Source organism: Copidosoma floridanum, unplaced genomic scaffold, assembly GCF_036245765.1.
Source record: "Copidosoma floridanum isolate Cflo_tuat_1 unplaced genomic scaffold, Cflo_Japanese_pri ptg000025l, whole genome shotgun sequence".
Classification (NCBI taxonomy): Eukaryota; Metazoa; Arthropoda; class Insecta; order Hymenoptera; family Encyrtidae; genus Copidosoma; species Copidosoma floridanum.
The window spans coordinates 5,141,494-5,160,581 of record NW_028321902.1 but is presented as its reverse complement, the minus strand read 5'-3'; the positions used below and the strand labels follow the sequence as shown (position 1 = coordinate 5,160,581).

The 19,088-nt window shown below is 42.6% G+C and overlaps 4 protein-coding genes across 5 annotated transcripts; 3 read left to right on the top strand and 1 right to left on the bottom strand.

Annotated features, from left to right (window-relative positions):
• The first annotated feature begins 217 nt into the window (after window positions 1-217).
• stck (LIM zinc finger domain containing stck) lies at window positions 218-3,182 on the top strand. Of its 2 annotated transcripts, none has more exons than XM_014348460.2 (6): window positions 218-483; window positions 1,441-1,569; window positions 1,654-1,959; window positions 2,039-2,180; window positions 2,254-2,512; window positions 2,598-3,182. In XM_014348460.2, exons 1-6 carry the CDS (start codon window positions 476-478, stop codon window positions 2,813-2,815), a joined length of 1,062 nt encoding a protein of 353 aa, XP_014203946.2. In that variant the 5' UTR covers window positions 218-475; the 3' UTR covers window positions 2,816-3,182. The 2 variants fall into 2 exon arrangements, with proteins under 2 accessions (XP_014203946.2, XP_014203948.2); XM_014348462.2 differs by lacking the exon at window positions 218-483 and adding an exon at window positions 492-1,259.
• Window positions 3,183-4,025: 843 nt separating this feature from the next.
• LOC106636149 (ATP-binding cassette sub-family C member 5-like) lies at window positions 4,026-12,965 on the top strand. The gene is made up of 22 exons (XM_014348452.3): window positions 4,026-4,345; window positions 5,146-5,461; window positions 6,356-6,481; window positions 6,583-6,744; window positions 6,820-6,967; window positions 7,055-7,293; window positions 7,357-7,447; window positions 7,556-7,729; window positions 7,818-7,965; window positions 8,050-8,309; window positions 8,390-8,532; window positions 8,607-9,615; window positions 9,687-9,785; window positions 9,860-9,989; window positions 10,057-10,210; window positions 10,279-10,407; window positions 10,487-10,578; window positions 10,650-10,988; window positions 11,068-11,251; window positions 11,315-11,501; window positions 11,569-11,724; window positions 11,809-12,965. The coding sequence occupies exons 2-22, from the start codon at window positions 5,376-5,378 to the stop codon at window positions 11,920-11,922; spliced, it is 4,170 nt and encodes a 1,389-aa protein (XP_014203938.2). The 5' UTR covers window positions 4,026-4,345; window positions 5,146-5,375; the 3' UTR covers window positions 11,923-12,965.
• Window positions 12,032-14,658, bottom strand: LOC106636150 (golgin-45). Its single transcript, XM_014348459.2, has 6 exons — window positions 14,409-14,658; window positions 13,778-14,337; window positions 13,507-13,706; window positions 13,306-13,434; window positions 13,011-13,230; window positions 12,032-12,709 (listed from the first exon to the last, which is right to left on the bottom strand). The coding sequence occupies exons 1-6, from the start codon at window positions 14,485-14,487 to the stop codon at window positions 12,542-12,544; spliced, it is 1,356 nt and encodes a 451-aa protein (XP_014203945.2). The 5' UTR covers window positions 14,488-14,658; the 3' UTR covers window positions 12,032-12,541.
• Window positions 14,659-15,324: 666 nt separating this feature from the next.
• On the top strand, window positions 15,325-18,944 carry wda (will decrease acetylation). Its single transcript, XM_014348463.2, has 10 exons — window positions 15,325-15,687; window positions 16,284-16,441; window positions 16,516-16,855; window positions 16,915-17,150; window positions 17,236-17,415; window positions 17,489-17,641; window positions 17,703-17,850; window positions 17,931-18,099; window positions 18,177-18,360; window positions 18,465-18,944. The coding sequence occupies exons 1-10, from the start codon at window positions 15,610-15,612 to the stop codon at window positions 18,586-18,588; spliced, it is 1,770 nt and encodes a 589-aa protein (XP_014203949.1). The 5' UTR covers window positions 15,325-15,609; the 3' UTR covers window positions 18,589-18,944.
• Window positions 18,945-19,088: the final 144 nt, after the last annotated feature.

Below are 19,088 nucleotides of genomic sequence, written 5' to 3'. Positions count from 1 at the left end.
TATCATCGGAGAGACAAATAGTTCAGTACAGTAGTGGGATAGGTATTGCATATACGTGGGCACGGTATAACGCTTTAGTTAATGAAATCGGTATAGTGCGAGGGCGTGTTGTTCGTACAAATATATCTATACGACCGGGCTCACAACAAGGATTTGGAGGAGGAAAATAAACAAAGTGGAGGCCTTTGCAAAACACCAAACGTCATTTACGGTAAGGATCTCTCTCGATTACTTCAGCTTTCTCTCCACGCCCAGCCGACGTTTTATACAAACTTAGTATTTCGTTGTACGTAGACGTTCTGCGATACCTTTTCTTATTCTTGTATTTATACACACTGTACAGCCGAGACGATATCTTTGTGGACGGAAAGTAGAGAGAAGAAATCTACAGGTCTCCATAAAATCGATTTATAAACTTGGCCGATTGTCAACCCAAAGCATTTTTGGAGCGTACCTACATATTTAATCTATCAGTATGCCGGGGTAAGCATACTTACATTACAGCAGGCAGCCGCAGTTCCTTCCTTTTTTTTTTCAAGTTTCTATTTTTGGTGCTGACTCACACTCTTTATCATAACAGAGCCTTTTACATCATTTTGTTTTCAGTGCACCTGCAAGCGCGTTTAAAATTGGTTTTTTTTTTCTCCTCCCTCACATCTATGTATTATTTATTTATCACCAACTAATACATTCTCGAGACGTGTGCGTTAATTTATAACTAAGTAGTGCGACGATTAATGCTTATATATTAGTGTGTCTACCTGATACACCCAATAGCAGCTGCTGCCAAGTTGTTTAGGGGGGAGTATTTAACTTTGATGTTTATTTTGTGTGCATTGCAAATCAGTTGGTGATGAGTCCTTTGCAACAAGACAACTTGATGGCTCTGTTATCTATGTCTGGCTTTATCATAGCTAGATAGCTTTTAAATCTCCAAGTTGACTTATTTCTTAAACGTCAGTGTTGATCAGAAACATGACTGATACTCCTAGAATAGCTCCTTTTCCCCAATCCATGTCACTGCTCTCGTTGAGTAAGAGCAGTTTGTACAACAGACGCGTAACCAGTTCCAAGGACAACACGGCTAGCCGTGAACCACCAGAAAATTTGGTAACTGATAACGCACGTTCTTTTGATTACGAGGAGTTGAATTGGAATGTGATTGTTGACGATCATGAACCACCTATTCCTGCTAGAAGTTACAAAAATTACCACGGAAGCGATAATAGAACTAAAAATCATGCTAACGAGCCTGCTGGGTATTACTTACACTCATTTTTGGCTGAATGTTTGTTTTTAATTTTTCTAAACACATATATGTCATGCGGGCTTTTCAGACTGCATTATAATAAACAGCTGCGTTTTGATGATTTTTTTTTTTCGAACATATTTTACCCATACACCTATCGTAACTGATTGAATATTTTTGTTTTTAAAAAGAGTAATCAAAAACATAAGCTTCAACATGTCACTGGATCACATGTTCTGCTCGAGATGCCGAGAAGGCTTCGAGCCAAACGAGAAAATAGTCAACTCCAACGGAGAACTGTGGCACCCCTCGTGCTTCGTGTGAGTCTGAATTTTTTCAAACCACGTTTCAATTTGTTCCGGACCCATATGAAACATTAAAGTGACGCTCGATTGATTTTCCAGCTGTGCCCAGTGCTTCAGACCATTTCCAGATGGAACCTTCTACGAGTTCGAGGGAAGGAAGTACTGCGAGCACGACTTTCACGTTCTCTTTGCCCCTTGCTGTGGAAAGTGCGGGGAGTTCATCATTGGGAGAGTCATCAAAGCCATGAACGCCAACTGGCACCCGGGGTGCTTCAGGTGCGAGGAGTGCAACGGCGAATTGGCCGATGCTGGATTCATCAAGTGCCAAGGCAGAGCTCTCTGTCACGAGTGCAACGCCAGAGTCAAGGCCGGCGTGCTGGGAAAGCACATCTGTTACCAGTGCCAGTAAGGATACCTATATTTTTTTTCTTTCTTTTTTTTTACTCACCAAAGAAAATATATTCAAACATTGTGTGGTTTTCAGTGGCGTCATCGACGACAAACCGCTGCGGTTCCGCAACGAGGTCTACCATCCTTACCACTTCAGTTGCACCACCTGCGGGGTCGAGCTCAACTCCGACGCGAGGGAAGTCCGCTCGAGAGCCGGATACGCGGCCAACGAATTGGTACTGGCTAAACACCACACGCGCATTCATAAATTAAAATATGTCTCGATGTATCTTGATTACTGTTTGACAGAACGAGCTGTATTGCCTGAGGTGCCACGACAAGATGGGCATACCGATCTGCGGAGCTTGTCGTCGACCGATCGAGGAGCGGGTGGTCACTGCTCTTGGAAAACACTGGCACGTGGAGCATTTCGTCTGCGCCAAGTGTGAAAGGCCCTTCTTGGGGCATCGGCATTACGAGAAAAAGGGCCTCGCCTACTGCGAGACTCACTACCACCAGTTGTTTGGGAATCTTTGTTACGTGTGCAATCAGGTCATCGCTGGAGATGGTAAGTTTAATCATTTCTTTTTTTTCCCTTTTTTTCGTCCTTATGTGTATAGGTTTGATTGGGGATTTCTTTTTTTTTTTTTTAGTTTTCACCGCGTTGAACAAGGCCTGGTGCGTCCACCACTTTGCCTGTGCCTTCTGCGACCAAAAGATGAACCAGAAGACGAAATTTTTCGAATTCGATCTGCGGCCCGCTTGCAAAAAGTGTTACGACAAGTTCCCGGCCGAGCTCAAGAAACGACTACGCCGCATGCACGATTTCACCTCCAAGAGGGCACCTACCACCACGACGGCATCATCATGAAAGTAAACGACGCGGCTCGACATTTTTACAATTTAAAGATTTCTACTGCCATATAGTGTGTAACATATTTATATGAATAACGTTTTTAAATCAATTTTTACAATTTGTCGCGCGAGTAACATACAATCGCTTGTTTCGGTCAGATTCATCCGTCAAAATAGTTTTTTTAACAAAAGTTTAGTATAATATATATACGTAACATTGAGTGAGAGTGCGTGCACTATATACTGTTTAATATTTGTGTTGTTGGCTTCCCCAACGTATAATTATATACTCACGACAACTTGAGCGTGAAATAACTCTCTTGCTTGGTAAATGAGTTTTGTTGTTGACATAGTAATAAATAATAAAGTGCTTTTACAGTGATTATTTAACAAAGTACCATTGCTTTTTTTTTCTTCCTTAAAAAAAAAAAAAAAAAAAAAAAACCCAAGAAACAATTATTGACATACACATTATTTTCATTCATTTCAGGGTAACTACAAAAATATGTGACAATCAGAGCGAAAAAAAAAAAAAAAAAATCCCACTTGGAAGCTCCCTGCGTTTACAGCAAACGCATAATCCGCTAATCGCGAGAACGTAATCGCTTCGATCGCCGCGTGTATACATAGGAAGAAGAAGATAAAGACGAAAAAAAAAAAAAAAATGGAATTTTCTCGCACCGTGAGCGAGTCCGAAGGTCGATTAATCACCGTCACAATATTTTGCCCGCACGAATCGATCGCTCTGCGAGTATAAAATAGAAAAAAAAAGCAAATTACTAATCACTACTTTTTTTTTCATATGCATATCATACGTCAACGCACAAGAAAAGCCTCGAGTACATGTAGTATATGTGGTATCGATATAACAAATAAATCGGCGCGCGATCGGATGACGAAAAAAAAAAAAAAAAAAAAGACGCGCGCACAAAGAGCAGCTTTTATATAAGCACGAGAGAGCACCGAAGTAGAAGAAGAGATAACTGATAAGCCTTACGCACATGCTTGTGCGTGTGTGTTTGTTACATAAAAATGTACATGCATACACATACAGGAGAGAGAGGAAGCAAAGAGGGGCCTTATGTATAGTATACTCGCGCGCGAAGAGCTGGGGTGTACCTTGGCGCGTATACTCTCTAACGCGAGTAGTCGGCACGAGGCCTTCGCGCGCGCTCGATCGTCTACGTTATATATATACATTTTACTATTTTTTTTTTTTTTTTTTTTTTTTATTATAATTAACGTGTACGCTTGTGCAGTACTACAGTGATAGTGCCGATGCTCGCACATGGGCCTAATATCGGTATTACAATAATTATATACCCGTCCTCGATCGGTAGCGATTCATAACGATCATATTATTTTTTTTTTTTTTCGTCCAACCCTTCAAGTACACACGTTTCGGAGCACCGATTAAATAGATATATAGGTGTATACATACGTACACGTGCACCAGCGTGCAGTGCCATTGCGAACGATTGGTAAATCGTAAATATGTAGCGCACGAATCATCAATTTAATATTGATCGAGTACGATTGCGTACGTGTAAGTATAATGCATATACACGTGTACATGTGTAAAATATCATCATCGCTTTTATAACTATAACCGATGGGGGGACACACTCTCTCTCTGTCTCTGTCTACTTATTGCGCGCTTGATTGGTATACACGCTACTTTTAGTTTTTATTTTTACCATTTTTTTTTTCTTCCTTATCTCGTCGCCAATTGCGCTCGATCAGCCGTGCATATGTGATCGATGCCAAGATGATTGTATTATACACGTGTGTGTTTATTTTGTTTTCACTATGTACGTGTATTATGTTGTTTGTTACAATAAATCTAGAACGACGACAACGAGCGTGTACAGCTCATCGGGTCTGCGATTTGTTTATTTACTCTTTTTTATTTTTTTTTATTATTTTTAATTTTACACACGAGTACATAGGTATTCGATCGTTTTCCCTCCCGGTGTACGGAATCGCGCGGTTTGCGGCTTATTCGCCCGATACACACATGTATGCACACTCCATACATATACATTTTTTATTTTTTTCCTTCGACCAGATCTTTCGTACAAACCGTGTACACATGGAGCGGCTTTTTTTGGGTCTCACGCTTATCTACACCTATCCGAGCAGCATTTTTTTTTTTTTTCTCTCGAAATCTTGCTTTATCTTTAATATTTGCTCCCCCCCCCAAAGATACAATAACCGGTAAACGAGCGCATTGCTGATACACGCAATATACAAAGCTCTGTGTGTATAAATGTATACCTGCATCCTTTTGTATCCAAATTTTTCTTTTTTTTTTGTTTTCGTCTCGTTTGGTTCTCAAAATAAAAGAGGAGGAAGACTGGGAGAGAGGAACAACTAAACGGGGAGAGGAAGACCGGCTTTTTTTACATGTATATAGACAATACAAGTGTGTATGTATTTCTTTTGGATTGTCGCAAAAGCGCCAAAAATGTTCGCAAAGCGCTCGTGACACATAGAGTTGTCTTGGTGGTGGATGAGAATATAAGTTCACCCAATGTGGCCGCGTCTTCGGTGCATACACGTGCGTCATCATCGAAATGTCAAGTTCGTCCAACAACAGCAACAGCCTGCAGCTGAACCGGCAAAACCCATCCGGCTCCGACGGGTCGTCCGATCGGACCAAGTGAGCAATTTTTTTGGGTATATCGTAGATCGTGTCGCACCGGGTGTGTATTTATACGTGCGTCCTTGTCCGGGTGACCAGCGAGTGTTTTTTTTTTTTTTTTATATTCCAATATGTCATTTACTTAATCATTTGTTACGAATAAAAAAAAGCGTTACTAAATGTATACTAAGAATAACGATTAACAGAGTCCGGATTTGAGATTACGTGATGGTTTTTTTTTTTTCTCTATTAAAATGCTATTAGAAAATCATAAGTTCTTTTTGTTTTGGTTATTGTTTTGGTTATTACTCTTCTACTTTCTGAAAAGTCATTGAGAACGAAAATAAATAAATAAAAAAAAAAAAAAAACAATAACAGTTACTCGATGTTATTCTCAGTCTCGATCCTGGGACTTGATTAATATTCTTGTCTATACATACCGATGATTTCACCAAGAAAATATCGGGATGGAACCGGTTCTTTTTTTTTTTTTATATAGTAATAGGACACGGAAACAATGGTCACACATATTTTAGAATAAAAACCAAAAATCGGCGATACCCGGGTATATACAGATACTCTTTTTTCTCTTTCTTTCAATCCAGACAGTTTATCTCGCGCGCGCGTGTATATAAAAATGTACATGCACGTACAGAGCGCGATGTTTATCTTTCGATTGTGGGACCGTCGACGCCGCGCGCGTTCCCCGAACGATATACACCTAAAAGCTAATCAATGACGAATGAAGGAAAGAAAAAAAAAAAGGTGTACCTACCTGTATTGTAAAACGTGAAAAAAAAAAAAAAAAAAAAAATGATGACGATGAGGAGGCATTACGTGCGCCGGAATAACATACCCATACACGCAAGGCTTAATTGATGTGAATCTGGTGCGTGGCTTGGATATTTGCAGCCTGAGTTGCGCGGAGAGTTTCAGCGGCAGAGCTATGAAAAAACCGAGCTCGGCGTACGTGCCGCACAACAGGCTGTCGAGGTACCTCAGCGCCCTATCGAGCCTCGCCCTCGTCAGGTTCAATAGGTATACATTTATATGCACACATACTATACAATATGTACAACTGAAAAAAAAGGGGGGGAACAAAAAAAAAAAAAAAAACAGAGATGCGTGCCGATTTTCAGAACGATCGGCTCGGAGCTGCCGCTGGACAGGATCGGTCTCTTCTCCAACGCGTCCTTCGGCTGGCTGAACGAGTACCTCAAAGCCGGCTACGCCAGTGGGATGAGGGACAAAGCCCTGCCGAGTCTTTCACAGAGGGAAACGTGCAACGTCAACGGGCCGAGGTGACGCGCGTGACTTTGCATCATATAGGGAAAAAAAATAAAAATAATACAAAGTTCTCCCTTTCCGGTCTTCAGATTGGAGGCTCTCTTGCACGCGCACTTTGTCGAAAAGGGCCAAGCCGGCGCGTCGATTCCCCGGGTGGCCTGGCACTTTGTCCGCACGCGCGTCTTCATTGGCTCCGTCATCTACCTCGCCGGTACTCTGGTCTCCCTGGCCGGACCGGTAAGATTCGATATTTTTCTTCCTCTGGAAGATAAGAAGACAAAACGTTAAATAAATAAATAAGAGTCGAGGTGTCGTGTGTAATAGATACTCGTGCTGAGGGAGATCATCCGAGCGACGGAGGACCGTAACGATCTCAACGTGGCGGTGAGCTTCGTCAACAAGAGCATAGCGAGCAACGCGACGATCAACGGGGAAGCGATGCGCGCCAAAGAGCGTCAATTGATCGTCGACGAGATGATCGTTTTCGCCCATACCGGTCTTTTGATCCTCATCGAGGTCGTCTCGCAGTTTCTCGTCGCTTGGAGCTTGGCCTTGAACCTCAGGTATGTCCTCCGTAATACGATTCGATGGATCGAATATTCATTTATCCCCCTCATCTCCAACAGAACGGCTTGTCGACTGCGCTCGGCTTGTTTGGCGGTCGCCTACAAGAAACTCCTCAGCTCGTCCCTCCGCTGTTCAACCGGTGCACAGCAGGTAATACCCAACCGTACACATATACGTATAGACAAATTGAGTGCACGCGTCATCCGGGCGTTGCGAGTAATCGGACGTATCAGGAGTGTCTGGGCTTTGTTGTTTCAGACCCTCACCTACTTTGTTCCAGACAGCGAGATCCTCCACGAGCTGATCGGCCTGGGACCGGTCGCCCTGAGCGGTCCCACGGTACTCGTCATCATCGCCGCCTTCGCTTGGCTGACCCTTGGCACGTGGGCCCTGTCCGGCATCCTCGTCATTCTTCTGTTTTATTCCACCCTGGTACGTCAAATACACTTTTTCGCCATAACATTATTTCCCTTGGACAAAAATGGAAGGTATGGAGAGAGATCGATTTTCTTTTTTTCAGGTAATCGTGGCCTATTGTACGAAGGCCTTTGCCGCGCGGGCGATCGAGTACTCGTTGCGAAGGATGTCCCTCGTCGAGGAGCTCATCAGCAACATTCAGTTGGCTAAGATAGCCCTCTGGGATCGGCACTTTCAGGATAAAATTAAAAGTATACGTATACCGATGAATTGTTCACATAAATATTATATATATGTGAGAAGCTCAACAAGTGTCGTTTGGTTGTTTTTTCCAGACATAAGAAGCCGGGAGCTCGACGAGATGCAATTCGGAGGTTTCAGCGAGGGCTGCGGTCTCTCCATGGTGCACATGATCCCGGTCGCCACCGTGGCCACCATCACCCTCTTCACCCTGCACTTTGGGCAGCAGATCTCGTTCGTCCGGTACGTGCCAGTCCTGGTGCTGTTCCTCGTGAACCTCAAGCAATGCGTCCGCACGAGCTGGATGGCGCTGAGCAGCATCTCACGGGGCCTGGCTTTTCTCAACAAGCTCAAGGTCACCTATATATTGTACAAAATTGCTTTTGCGCGTTTTCACCCGCCACATGCTCATCCATCCCTTTGCGTTATTTGCAGTCGATCCTCATACTGCAGGAGGCCGATCGTTTCCTGGACAAGCCGATCGACCGGAACTTTGCAATCATCATCAACAACGGGCACTTCACCTGGTCCAGTAAGAACCGACCAAAGAGCGCCAACGCCGCCAAACGCTCCTCGCGGTGAGTATAACCAGATAAAAAAAAGTTGGATCGTGATGGAAGCTAAGTGACAATTGTATAAATACCTCTGACAGTTTCTACGTGGACGGCGGCAGCACCAACAAGGCCAGCCACTCGGTGGAGCTGCAGAGTTTCCCGGGCCCGGTGTTGGGCGGCCTCTCGGAGATCGACTTCTACGTGGCCAAGGGCAAGGTCGTGGGTATCTACGGGCCCCAAGACTCCGGTAAGACGTCCTTCCTCCTGAGCATCCTCGGGCAGCTGCAGTGCGTCGGTGGCACCGTCGCCCTCGACGGCACCTGCTCGTACGTGCCCACCGAGCCCTGGCTGATGGACGACACCGTGCGCGAGAACGTCCTCTTCGGCGAGCCGTACGACTCGAGTCGCTACTACCGGGTGATGCGCTCGACCCAGCTGCACAGCGAGATCGCCGGGCTGCCGGCCCTCGACGACACGGACCTCGGAGCCGCGGAGTTTGGCCCGGCCCAGCGGCAAAAGATCGGCCTGGCGCGAGTCCTCTACGCCCAGCGGGACATCAACTTGCTGGACGAGCCCTTGGCGAGCGTCGGGCACCGGGAGTGCCTCGAGATCCTGGACGCGGTGCTCCAGCGGCAGCTCGCCGGGAAGACGGTGGTCTTGGCCAGTGACAGGATAGAGCTGTTGAGCAGGTGTAGCGTCGTTTACGTCATGCACGAGGGTAGGATCGTCGAGAGCGGTAGCCACAGGGAGTTGTTGCAGTCGAGTCCCGGGTACGCCAAGTCGGCGAGGCTGCAGTCGAGGATGGCCAGTATGAGGCTCAGGAGCGAGGAGCTCACCGCGAGGTTGACCCCCTCGTCGCCTAGAACGGACAACGGCAGTAGCTTTGGTCTGGAGGGCACTGCGCACTTGGAGGACCAGTTGCTCGTCGGCAGGAGCTTGGAGTTCCCGGTGCTGCACAGCTTCAGCGAAGCCAAGCCCAAGACCGGCTTGGGCGTGTATCTCGAGTACACGGGTGGCTTCGCCGTCTGCGCCCTCTTGGCCCTCCTCGCGGCGCTCTACGCCTTCTCCATAGCCGTGGCTCCGGTTTGCATCGTCCACGTGGGCAAGGTACGCGACTTGTTCACTTTTGGATTCTCAATTACTCGCAGCGGTTCATTGCGACTTTTCCATCCTTTCAGATGAACGTGGACGACGTGAAATCGGCGAGTGGGGTGCTCGCCATGCAGGTTGGCTTTATGATCGTGTGCGGGGTCATCCTGACGTTTGCTTACAACAAGGTGCGCGGCGTATGGCTGTGTTGATCATGTGGTTTTTATTTATTTATTTTTTTTTTTTTTTCTGGTACTTTCAGACGGTCACAGCGGCGGCGACAAAGTTACACGATTACTGGGTCGAAAGTCTAGTCAGAGCGCAAATTTCGATATTCAGCACGGCCACGATTTCTCTGCTGCTCAACATCTGCAGTCTCAACCTGCAGGAGGGTGGGTCTTGTATACACACGCATCACGCATATGATAGTTAAAAAAAAAAACACTTTTTTGTCCACAGTCGATTTGGTCCTGCCTCGGGCAATAATAACGGTTCTGATGAACTGCGGCATCAGCTGCTTTAGCTTGGCAATACTGTGGTATTTGTCGCCGTGGCTGCTCCTGCCGGCCTTGGCCTTTGTCGTCATATCCGTCATGTTCAGTGTATACGTGAGGTAGGGGAGCGATTGACATTTATTTTTCCTTCTTTTTCTCCAACCACTTGACCTTGACCGCGTTTCAGGGGAGCCGTATTGAGCCTACACGAGTTGAAAGTCACCTCGGCCACGCTAGTCTTGAACCACATTGGGAATACAGTCCAAGGTCGTGCCACCATTCAAGCGTTCTCCAAAGAAAAAGATTTTACCAAAAAGTATATATATATGCGTTTTACATTCACCCCCACCCCAAACTAACTATAGACCGTTGATTAATTGTTTCTTCCTTTGCAGGTATTACAAGCTTTTCAACGAGAACTCGACGTACGACTTTATGCTGTACGCTACGAGATTGTGGCTCGAGTTCAGATTAAAATTACTATCGAGTACGTATAACCACATATATACGTAAAAAATTGAGGCTCGTTTATAATGAACCACAAACTCTTCGTTATAGTTCTAGTCCTGAGTGCGGTGATATTGATGAGCGAGGTGCTTTACACGGACTCGAATGGCCTGTCGCGATTCGGTCTCGCGTATTTTTGCACGCTCCAGTTGACCCTGAGCGCCGTGCACGCCGCGAGCGCCATAAACAGCGTCTACACGAGCCTCATGGCTCTCAACAGCGTCGACCACTACATGAAAAACATACCAAAGGAGCGAGAGGGCACGGCCAGGTTGTCGAGCATGTGGCCGACCGACGGCAGCTTGGAGTTCAGGAACGTCCTCTTCTACGACCGGGAGGACTCCTGCAGAAAGCCCCTTTCGTTCAGCTTAGCCTCGGCCGAAAAACTTGGTACGTGACGAACCGAGCACTGCATTTTGCTGTCTTTGTTGTTACAACTCTTTTTTTTTTTTTTTTTTTCCTCTTCCAGCCGTCGTCTCGGTACAGGCGGACGTGAAGATGGCCTTTGTCTCGGCGCTGTTTCGGTTCATGGAGCTGCCGGCCGGTGAAATTTTCATCGGAGGCACGAGCATCTCCCAGGTGCCGCTCGACATGTTGAGGCGCTGCATTTGCTTCGTCCCCGGCGATCCCTCGCTCTTCAACGGAACCATAAGGTATTTTATACTCATCTTCTCCAGAATTAAGCTGTACTGAATTTCCGTTTATAATTCTCACAGACACAATCTCGATCCCTCGGAGAAAATGGCCGACCAGGCGATCATGAGGGTCCTGCAGAGGGTCTACTTGTGGGAGAAGGTGTCCAGGCTGCCGGAGAAACTGGTCAGCGATTCTAGGCATCTTTTCACGGTTTACGAGAGAATCTTGATTTTCTTGGCTCGCGCCTTGCTCAACGAAAGCACAAAGGTATTTATTTATTTATTTTTTTTTTTTTTACCACACATTCCTTTTAAATAATCGGTGGAATCGACAGATCGTCATAGTGGAGGAGCCACAGGCCGACGTGGCGGACGATAGGGGCGAGATCCTCGACGTCGTGCTCAGGGACGCTTTTGCCGAGCACACCGTGATCCGACTGTCTAGTCATAGAATCCGTTCTTGCCCAAAGTCGCTCGTACTCGACGATGAAGTATGGGGTGATTTTATTTAAAACTAGTCCATGATGATTGGTAAAAGAAAAACAAGAAGCTACATGTACCTCTTTTTTTTTCAGGAGGATTTCTATTCCGAGAGAGGCTCCTCGACTTTATCGCAGCAAACAACGACTACCGAACTTTACACAGCGCTACCTGCCAACATCCTCTCGGAGAGCTTCGTTTCCCTCTGAACTCCTGTCGAAGGTTTTTTTTTTCTTTTATCGATGTGTTGTGAGAGTGTCGAAAGAAACAGAAAGGACAGAGTTTTTGTTTATTTATTGGTTTTTTTTTTTGTTAAAGCGATTTCCAGCGCTTGATTTCATTTTATGTACAATTATAAAACCTCAAACTAGGTTTTAGCAATTTACAATTTTCGAAGGAAGTCTGCTGGTTGTATGGAAATTTTATTAAAAACCTGACTCGTTAAATCAGGTGAAAAATAGATTTATATCGAGGAATTGGAAAGGTTTTAACGCAGTTAAAGTGGATATCGCGTTAAAACATCACTTTCATTGGTCAGATGCATCGATCGCGACACTCAATACTAGCAGATGGAAAGTTTCACCGTGTAAAAAGTACTATTTTACTACGTCCGTCTGTAGATACAGACTTTGAAACAACAACTGACAATAATTTTGTACAATTACGCGCACGCGACGATTTGCGATGAATATTGTTCATCGATCACCATTTTGTCGAAAGAAGGCATTACTTACCGCATGACAATATTGCTTGAAATGTACAAGAAAACATTCACTCTCAGTCTTTTATCGAACGTACAACGGCGCCTCGTCGACGACTTCTTCTCTGTCAGACTTGCTTGACATCACCACTGCAGTGTGGACAGCAAGCATAGGACGATCCTGAAGTTGACGGCAGGAATATACTGGGTCCACCTACTGCTACTGCGGCACCCATGACCGCACTGCAGGCCACGTCTTGTCTGCCCGATAATAACAAGTTTGGGCTCATCAGTAGCTGTGAAATATGCATAAGACCAAGAATTAGCTATTAAGTGTATTTTTTTTTTTTAATGCAAAATATAAGTAATAGCGTACAGAAATGATTGAACGTTTAAGATTTAAGATAATGAATTTTAAAGTGATATTTTACATGTATAATTTGACGATTGCAAACCCAAATAATGCATATTACAAAGAAATGATATATATATTTCTGTGTTGACAAGTGGAACTTTTATGAAAACAGAGGCTATGTGTAATAAAGAGCATATTTTTACAATGTGACGTTACTTTTTTTTTTTTTAAATTCCACAAACCTGTTCAGCGTTCTTTTCAGCCATTGTTTTCATTTCGAGGCCAGTTATGTTGATTTCCCTGCGAAGATCGACTTTGTCCATGCCACTGAGTAAGTGAGTTTTCAAAAGTTCGGACAATTGGCAACAGCCTTCAGAAAGATCAATAATATTTGTACTGGGAAGCTCGTGAGGTCTGGCTGCTCCTACTGGGTCAAAATTTTCTCTAAGAATGCTCAAAGTCCTAAAATATACATATAATTTCAGTTGTTTTTGTAATGCAAGTGTTATAATTACAAAATAATATTCATGGTTGTACCTGTACGTTTTTAGAGAAGTGTCTCTAACTTTACTGCGCTCTTCCAAGAGTCTTTTTATCGATTCCTGAAGGTCTGTCGTTCTTTGGCACAATGCTGCTTTCCATTTGGCAAGTTCTTCCACCATTAGGCTAGTAATAAATAAATAAAAAAATAACTATGGTAGTCAAAATTTGTTTTTCAAAGCAACTTTTCAAGCATACCTGCTAGCTAAAAATTTGCTCCTCCAAACTTCACACTGTCCAGCCAGCCATTCAGTTTGTTCTTGATGAGTGTTGAGATGCTTAGCTGAATTCAAAAGAGCTCTAGACAGCTGCAGTTTGTCCTCTGTCAGTAAGTGAACCCTTGTTTCCAAATCTTCACCAACTGCAGCGACCAACAAATTTTTCAACTCCCCATTCACCTGAAAGAAAGTACAGTTTTTGAAAAATTGAAATTATGCTGTGGAAAAAAAAAATTAACAGACGTAAATACCTGAGCTTGAAACTTCAATTGATTTTCCAACTGAGTATTTTCTTCCTTCAACTTTTGGATCTCTGCCTCGTACTGTTTTTTCATGACATCTTCGCTCTCACAGGGAGTGGTATTATTGTCACTTGAAACGCTCTTCTTTACTTCTTCAGTCTTCAGTTGAGCCAGCTGTGACACCATGACGTTGATATCCAAATTGTTCCGCGACGAAACTTTCTTCTTCTTCTTTGCAAAAGGAACAATTGGATTGACAGCAGCTTTGTAAGGCTCGTAGGGAACGAATTTAGGCTCCTTCGATTTCAAAGTATGAAGAATGTGTTTGTCCCTTTTGATTTGGGTCAACGTTTTGTTGGGAACTAAATTGACAATTTGTCCCGTTGGCGCCATTGGGGCCGTCGAAATCTGCTGCTTCAAATTCGTGGGATGATAGATCAAAGCTTCTCCCAATCTTATCTTGATGGGCTTTTCGTTAACCTTGGCTGTATTATTGTCTGCACAGGTGTCCAAAGTATTTTCCATACCGTCGCCTTGCGTTCTCGTGGGGCACGCCATCGTGTGAACGCCTAGTGGTAAAAGTAATGATCATAAACATTGGCGTAACCTGAATAATTATTAGATTATACAACAGTGGTACCTTGCCGTTCGCTAGACGAAACGCTCCGAATACTGCTTTTTCTGGAGCAGGAGAAAGTCGTCGCGACCTCGTCACTCATTTCTACGATGCCAATATACACAAGAAAGCCTTTCCCCTCTACAACCACTAAATATTTTGTTTATTAGTTAAACTTTACGCGCGAATTTTTTAGGAATTTTTAAGAATTATGATGATCAAAAAATCGAATTATGAACGGAGAGAGAACATCCTCAGCTTTCCAGCTGCGAAAAAAATATAAACACTAGCAGAACATTTCTGACGTCAAATGACGTCACACACACTACACACTGCACATTTGTTGCTTAAATCAGCTGTTTTCCCTTTCCACTTTTCTTTTAACATGCGCCCCGCCCCCCCTTCAAATGTCGCCGTGTTTTTAGTTTTTTCATTTACCAATATCACACGGAGTATGAAAATTTTTCATGAATTTTCATTTTCAACTACTTTTTTTATTCGCCATTGTATATTTTAGTATGTAAAATCGTTTGCTAATGTGAGTTTTAAAAATAAAAAAATATGACATAATTAGTACAAGCAAAACCATCTTCTTTGAGTGAATGTATAGGAAAAGCGTATGTGTTACTACTTATTTTGCATGAATAAAAAAAAAATAATAATAACACGCATGAACCGATATTTGATGAAAAATATTTTGTGTGCGATTAAATATATTTTTTTTCGACTGTTATACTTATTAACGAAATGCGGGCTCCAAGCGCATAATTTTATTGAAATTCATGAAAATTGACAAAAGTTATTGCTCCAAAAATGTTGAATAACAAAAAGCGCGGGTCGTCGACTCCTCACAGAAAATGGGCAGTAGGGATAGAGGAGAGGAGGAGGAGGCTCTCACTCTCTGAGCTCTCTCATCTTCAGTTGCTGCGCTGCGAGAGTTCGGAGTGGAGTGACCTTTGATTAAATGCGATCATTGCTCGTTGTAAATGTTTTTAAAAAAAATTATAACATAAGAGGTTTCAGCGCGCGAAGGGTGTTCGTTAAATAAAGTTCATGCGGTGTCCCTCCAACACCCCCGATGGGGTTCAACCCCAACACTGTGCTCCTACTGACGCTGATCATCTCAATGAACAACAAAATCTCCGTTGATAATCATACGTATAAAGTACAGGAGCCGATGCCCTCCCTAGGAAGCACCTCCTGCTGCTGACCTGCTGACCCGCAGATGAAGATGAAACGCACCAACAAGCTCGACGTCATCAACGCGACCGTCGAGTCCTACCTGAAGCGTCGCCGCTACCAGGTCGAGGATCGTCAATTATTTTCTCATCTTTTTTTTTTTTGCTTCTACGCTAGCCGAGCCTTTGCTTTATTAAACGTACGAGTGGCTCTTCTGTTTTCGATATCTTTCATTTACATTATTGTTGTTTTTCTCGCCGGATTTCGTGCGCCTCGTCGTCGGCTTTGACCGCCTGTTGGGTCTGTAACGTGCGGCCCTAACCTCAACCGTTTGTTTGTTAGCTCCCGGGTTTTTATCGCTTTATTGTCTTTTTTTTTACTCAAATTATGATATAACATTGTGTTGATTTTTTGTAGCTAAATCATCGGTTTTATATTAATTTGGTGTGTGTGTTTTGAAATGAATAACATCGTGAGTGTATATTTACATTTTTTTTTTTTTTTTTTTTTTTTTGACTCTCAAACTGATAAGTGCAGTTGAGCGCGAATTGATTTATATCACTTGGAGATTATTTTTAATCGAGATGTCAATGCCGATTCACCTCCAAATCTGTCGCGTGTGCGGTGCTTGTCGACGATGATGTTTTCTTTAAAATTGTTCACATGACATCTTTTTTATTATTTCTGTTTTTTATAAATGGACAAACTTGTGTTTTGCAGGATCTGGATATTTTTAAAAAACCTGAAAAAGCCAATTGTCGGAGTAGCGAAGAAATGACGCTAAGCGTAACTGCCGAGTGCGGCACGTCTAGGGACAATTCCATAGTTTTTAGCGCAATTTCAAACGACATCACTGCGTTGGATCAAGCTTATCAGAAGTATGCATTTTTTTTCAATACCGTTAAATAGTGGTGAGAAAAAACCAATGACTAAACGATTCTCAATGTTTCAGGTTGAGACAGTGTATTGCTGGATTGTCGGATGAAAAAACAAAAGTGGAACTAAAAAACATTCTATTCCCAGTGTTTTGTCATCTATATTTGGAAATTCTACACGCTGGGAATAGACTAGCAGCTGGTCAATTTTTGAAAAATTATCAAGCAGATTTTACGTTGGATAAGGAGCGAGATTTTTTAGAAGAGCTTTCCACTGTTTTTTCCATACAGGACATCGAATTGCGTCCCTACATTAAGAATTTCAGGTCGCGAAAATACAAAGTCAATCTATCTGATGAGGCGCACATAGTTCTTCAAAAATTTCTCTCGAAACACGGCCATGTCGTTCTAATGCAGGTACGTTACAAAATAATATTCGAGGAATAACAAGCTTTTCAATGATTGATGATTTTTAGGTGATAAACACGAACATAACGGTAATTAAAAGCGTGTCCGATTTGTATTCGGTAATAGATGAAAGCGAAGAAGAGAATGAGAAAAAGGCCGATGTCACGATCAATGGTCACGTAGAGCAGCCTGGCGGGACCAGTGTTGATCGGGATATGCGTGAACTTCAAGAAGCCATTCGATCGATACAGAACAGTGCCCATCAGCCTCTTCGGATATTCACGATAAATAACGCTATTGAAAAGTAAGCTGTGCTGGTGAAAAGCTATCTTGAATAATTTAAAAATAATTTACTTCGACTCCTAATACAAAAAATCGTATTTCAAAAGTGCGAGCGCTGGTATAATTACACCAAGCATGGATAAAATGGCTGTGGGCTTTAGTACATCGGAAATTAGGCTCTGGGGGATCGGTGATACAGTACTTTTAAGGCCTAACGTGAGGATTCCTAGTATTCCCCTTGCCTGCGATCCTGTGTCTAGTGTCGAATACTTAGATGATGGCGATATGTGAGTTTTTAACTATTAATCAAAGCTTTAATATATGCTAAAAACGTGCTTTACTCTACTCTGTTGTTTTTAGAGATGAAGCAGGAGCTATTATACTCAGAGGTCATTCCGACGTTGTTCATGACATGAGATTTATTCCTGAGCCCGAAGTCCTGCTTTCAGTGTCCAGTGATAAAGACATGAGAGCTTGGAGACTCGAGGATTATACTTGCGCAGCTGTCTACAGGTAATTAATAAATTTTAAAAAGTACAGCACTTGTTACTACTAAAAAATCATTTGTTTTTAGCGGCCATAATTATCCGATTTGGTGTATGGACACTAGTGTATTTAATTTGTACATAGCGACTGGCTCTCACGACAGAACAGCTAAACTTTGGACGTTAGATAGAACGTTTCCACTTAGGATATATGCTGGTCATTTTATGGATGTTAACGTGAGCTTCAAAACAAAAAAAAAAAAAAGACGCAAAGAAATTTCTGTGCTGTTAAAATTAAGGGAAAATTATTGTTTCAGTGCGTGAGATTTCATCCAAACACGAATTATTTGGCGACGGGTTCTGCTGACAAAACTGTTAGGCTTTGGAACAAAGACGATGGAAATTTGCTTAGAGTTTACACTGGTGCTCGATCGTCGATTTATAGTCTTGCCTTTAGTCCTGATGGAAAATACTTGGCTTCTTCCGGTGAGGCATATTCTTACAATTTAAGTTTTTAAATGTACTTATGAGATGTATTATGACTCGTTTCTTGTATCTCTTAGGTGATGATAAGAGCATATCCATATGGGACTTGGCGACAAATGAAGTTTTAACGGAATTAAAGGGTCACCAAGACTCTGTTATGAGCTTAGATTGGAGCTCAGATGGTGAATATTTGGCTAGTGCTAGTATAGACGGTACAGTGCATCTATGGTCAACCCAAGACTACATTAAGAAGGGGAATCCGTAAGTTTTGTCGTTTTATAATAAAAAATCATCTTTACTATGTAGCATAAGTACACCTTAGTACCATTTAAAGGGCTTTGATTTAAAATTGAATTTTGTTACAGTGGCTCATCGAATCTTACTTCAATCGCCAATCCACAAACATTTGCGACGAACTGTTCAAGTATTCTATCTTTGCGATACTACAACAAAAACAATTCTCTTGTTTGTATTGGTACTGCAGTGTAACCGTAGTTTTGAATATCGAGAAGAAATTCGTTAACAAAAAAAACGTGAGTCTTCTCATTGATTCCGCAATTTTATCGGAACTATGGTATCGATTAGTATTTTTACCATAAACTGCAGCATGTAGCATATAGTGTTGTAAATAAAAGTGAGTTAAGTGTGCATGTGGAGATAAACATAGTGCAGAAAATATTAAGGAAGCTTTCCCTTCACGTATGTAAGTAACGTAAATGAATTTTAAGTTACTGTATATAACAGAAGTATTTCTCAGCAGGCACTTAATTTAAAAATAAACCTGTTTGCATGTTTGTCGCTGTTTGATATTTAAAGTAGTTTTTAAAATTTTCCAAAAACTCTTTACTGCAGAGAAATTTAAATTGTTTTTTTTTATTTTTTTTTTTTTTTTATTTTTTTTTTTTTTTAATTGTCCATGAAACGATGTCTCATGCAAAAAGAAAAAAATTTTACTTAAAAATTTTTTGAAAAGAAAAAAAAAAATTTAG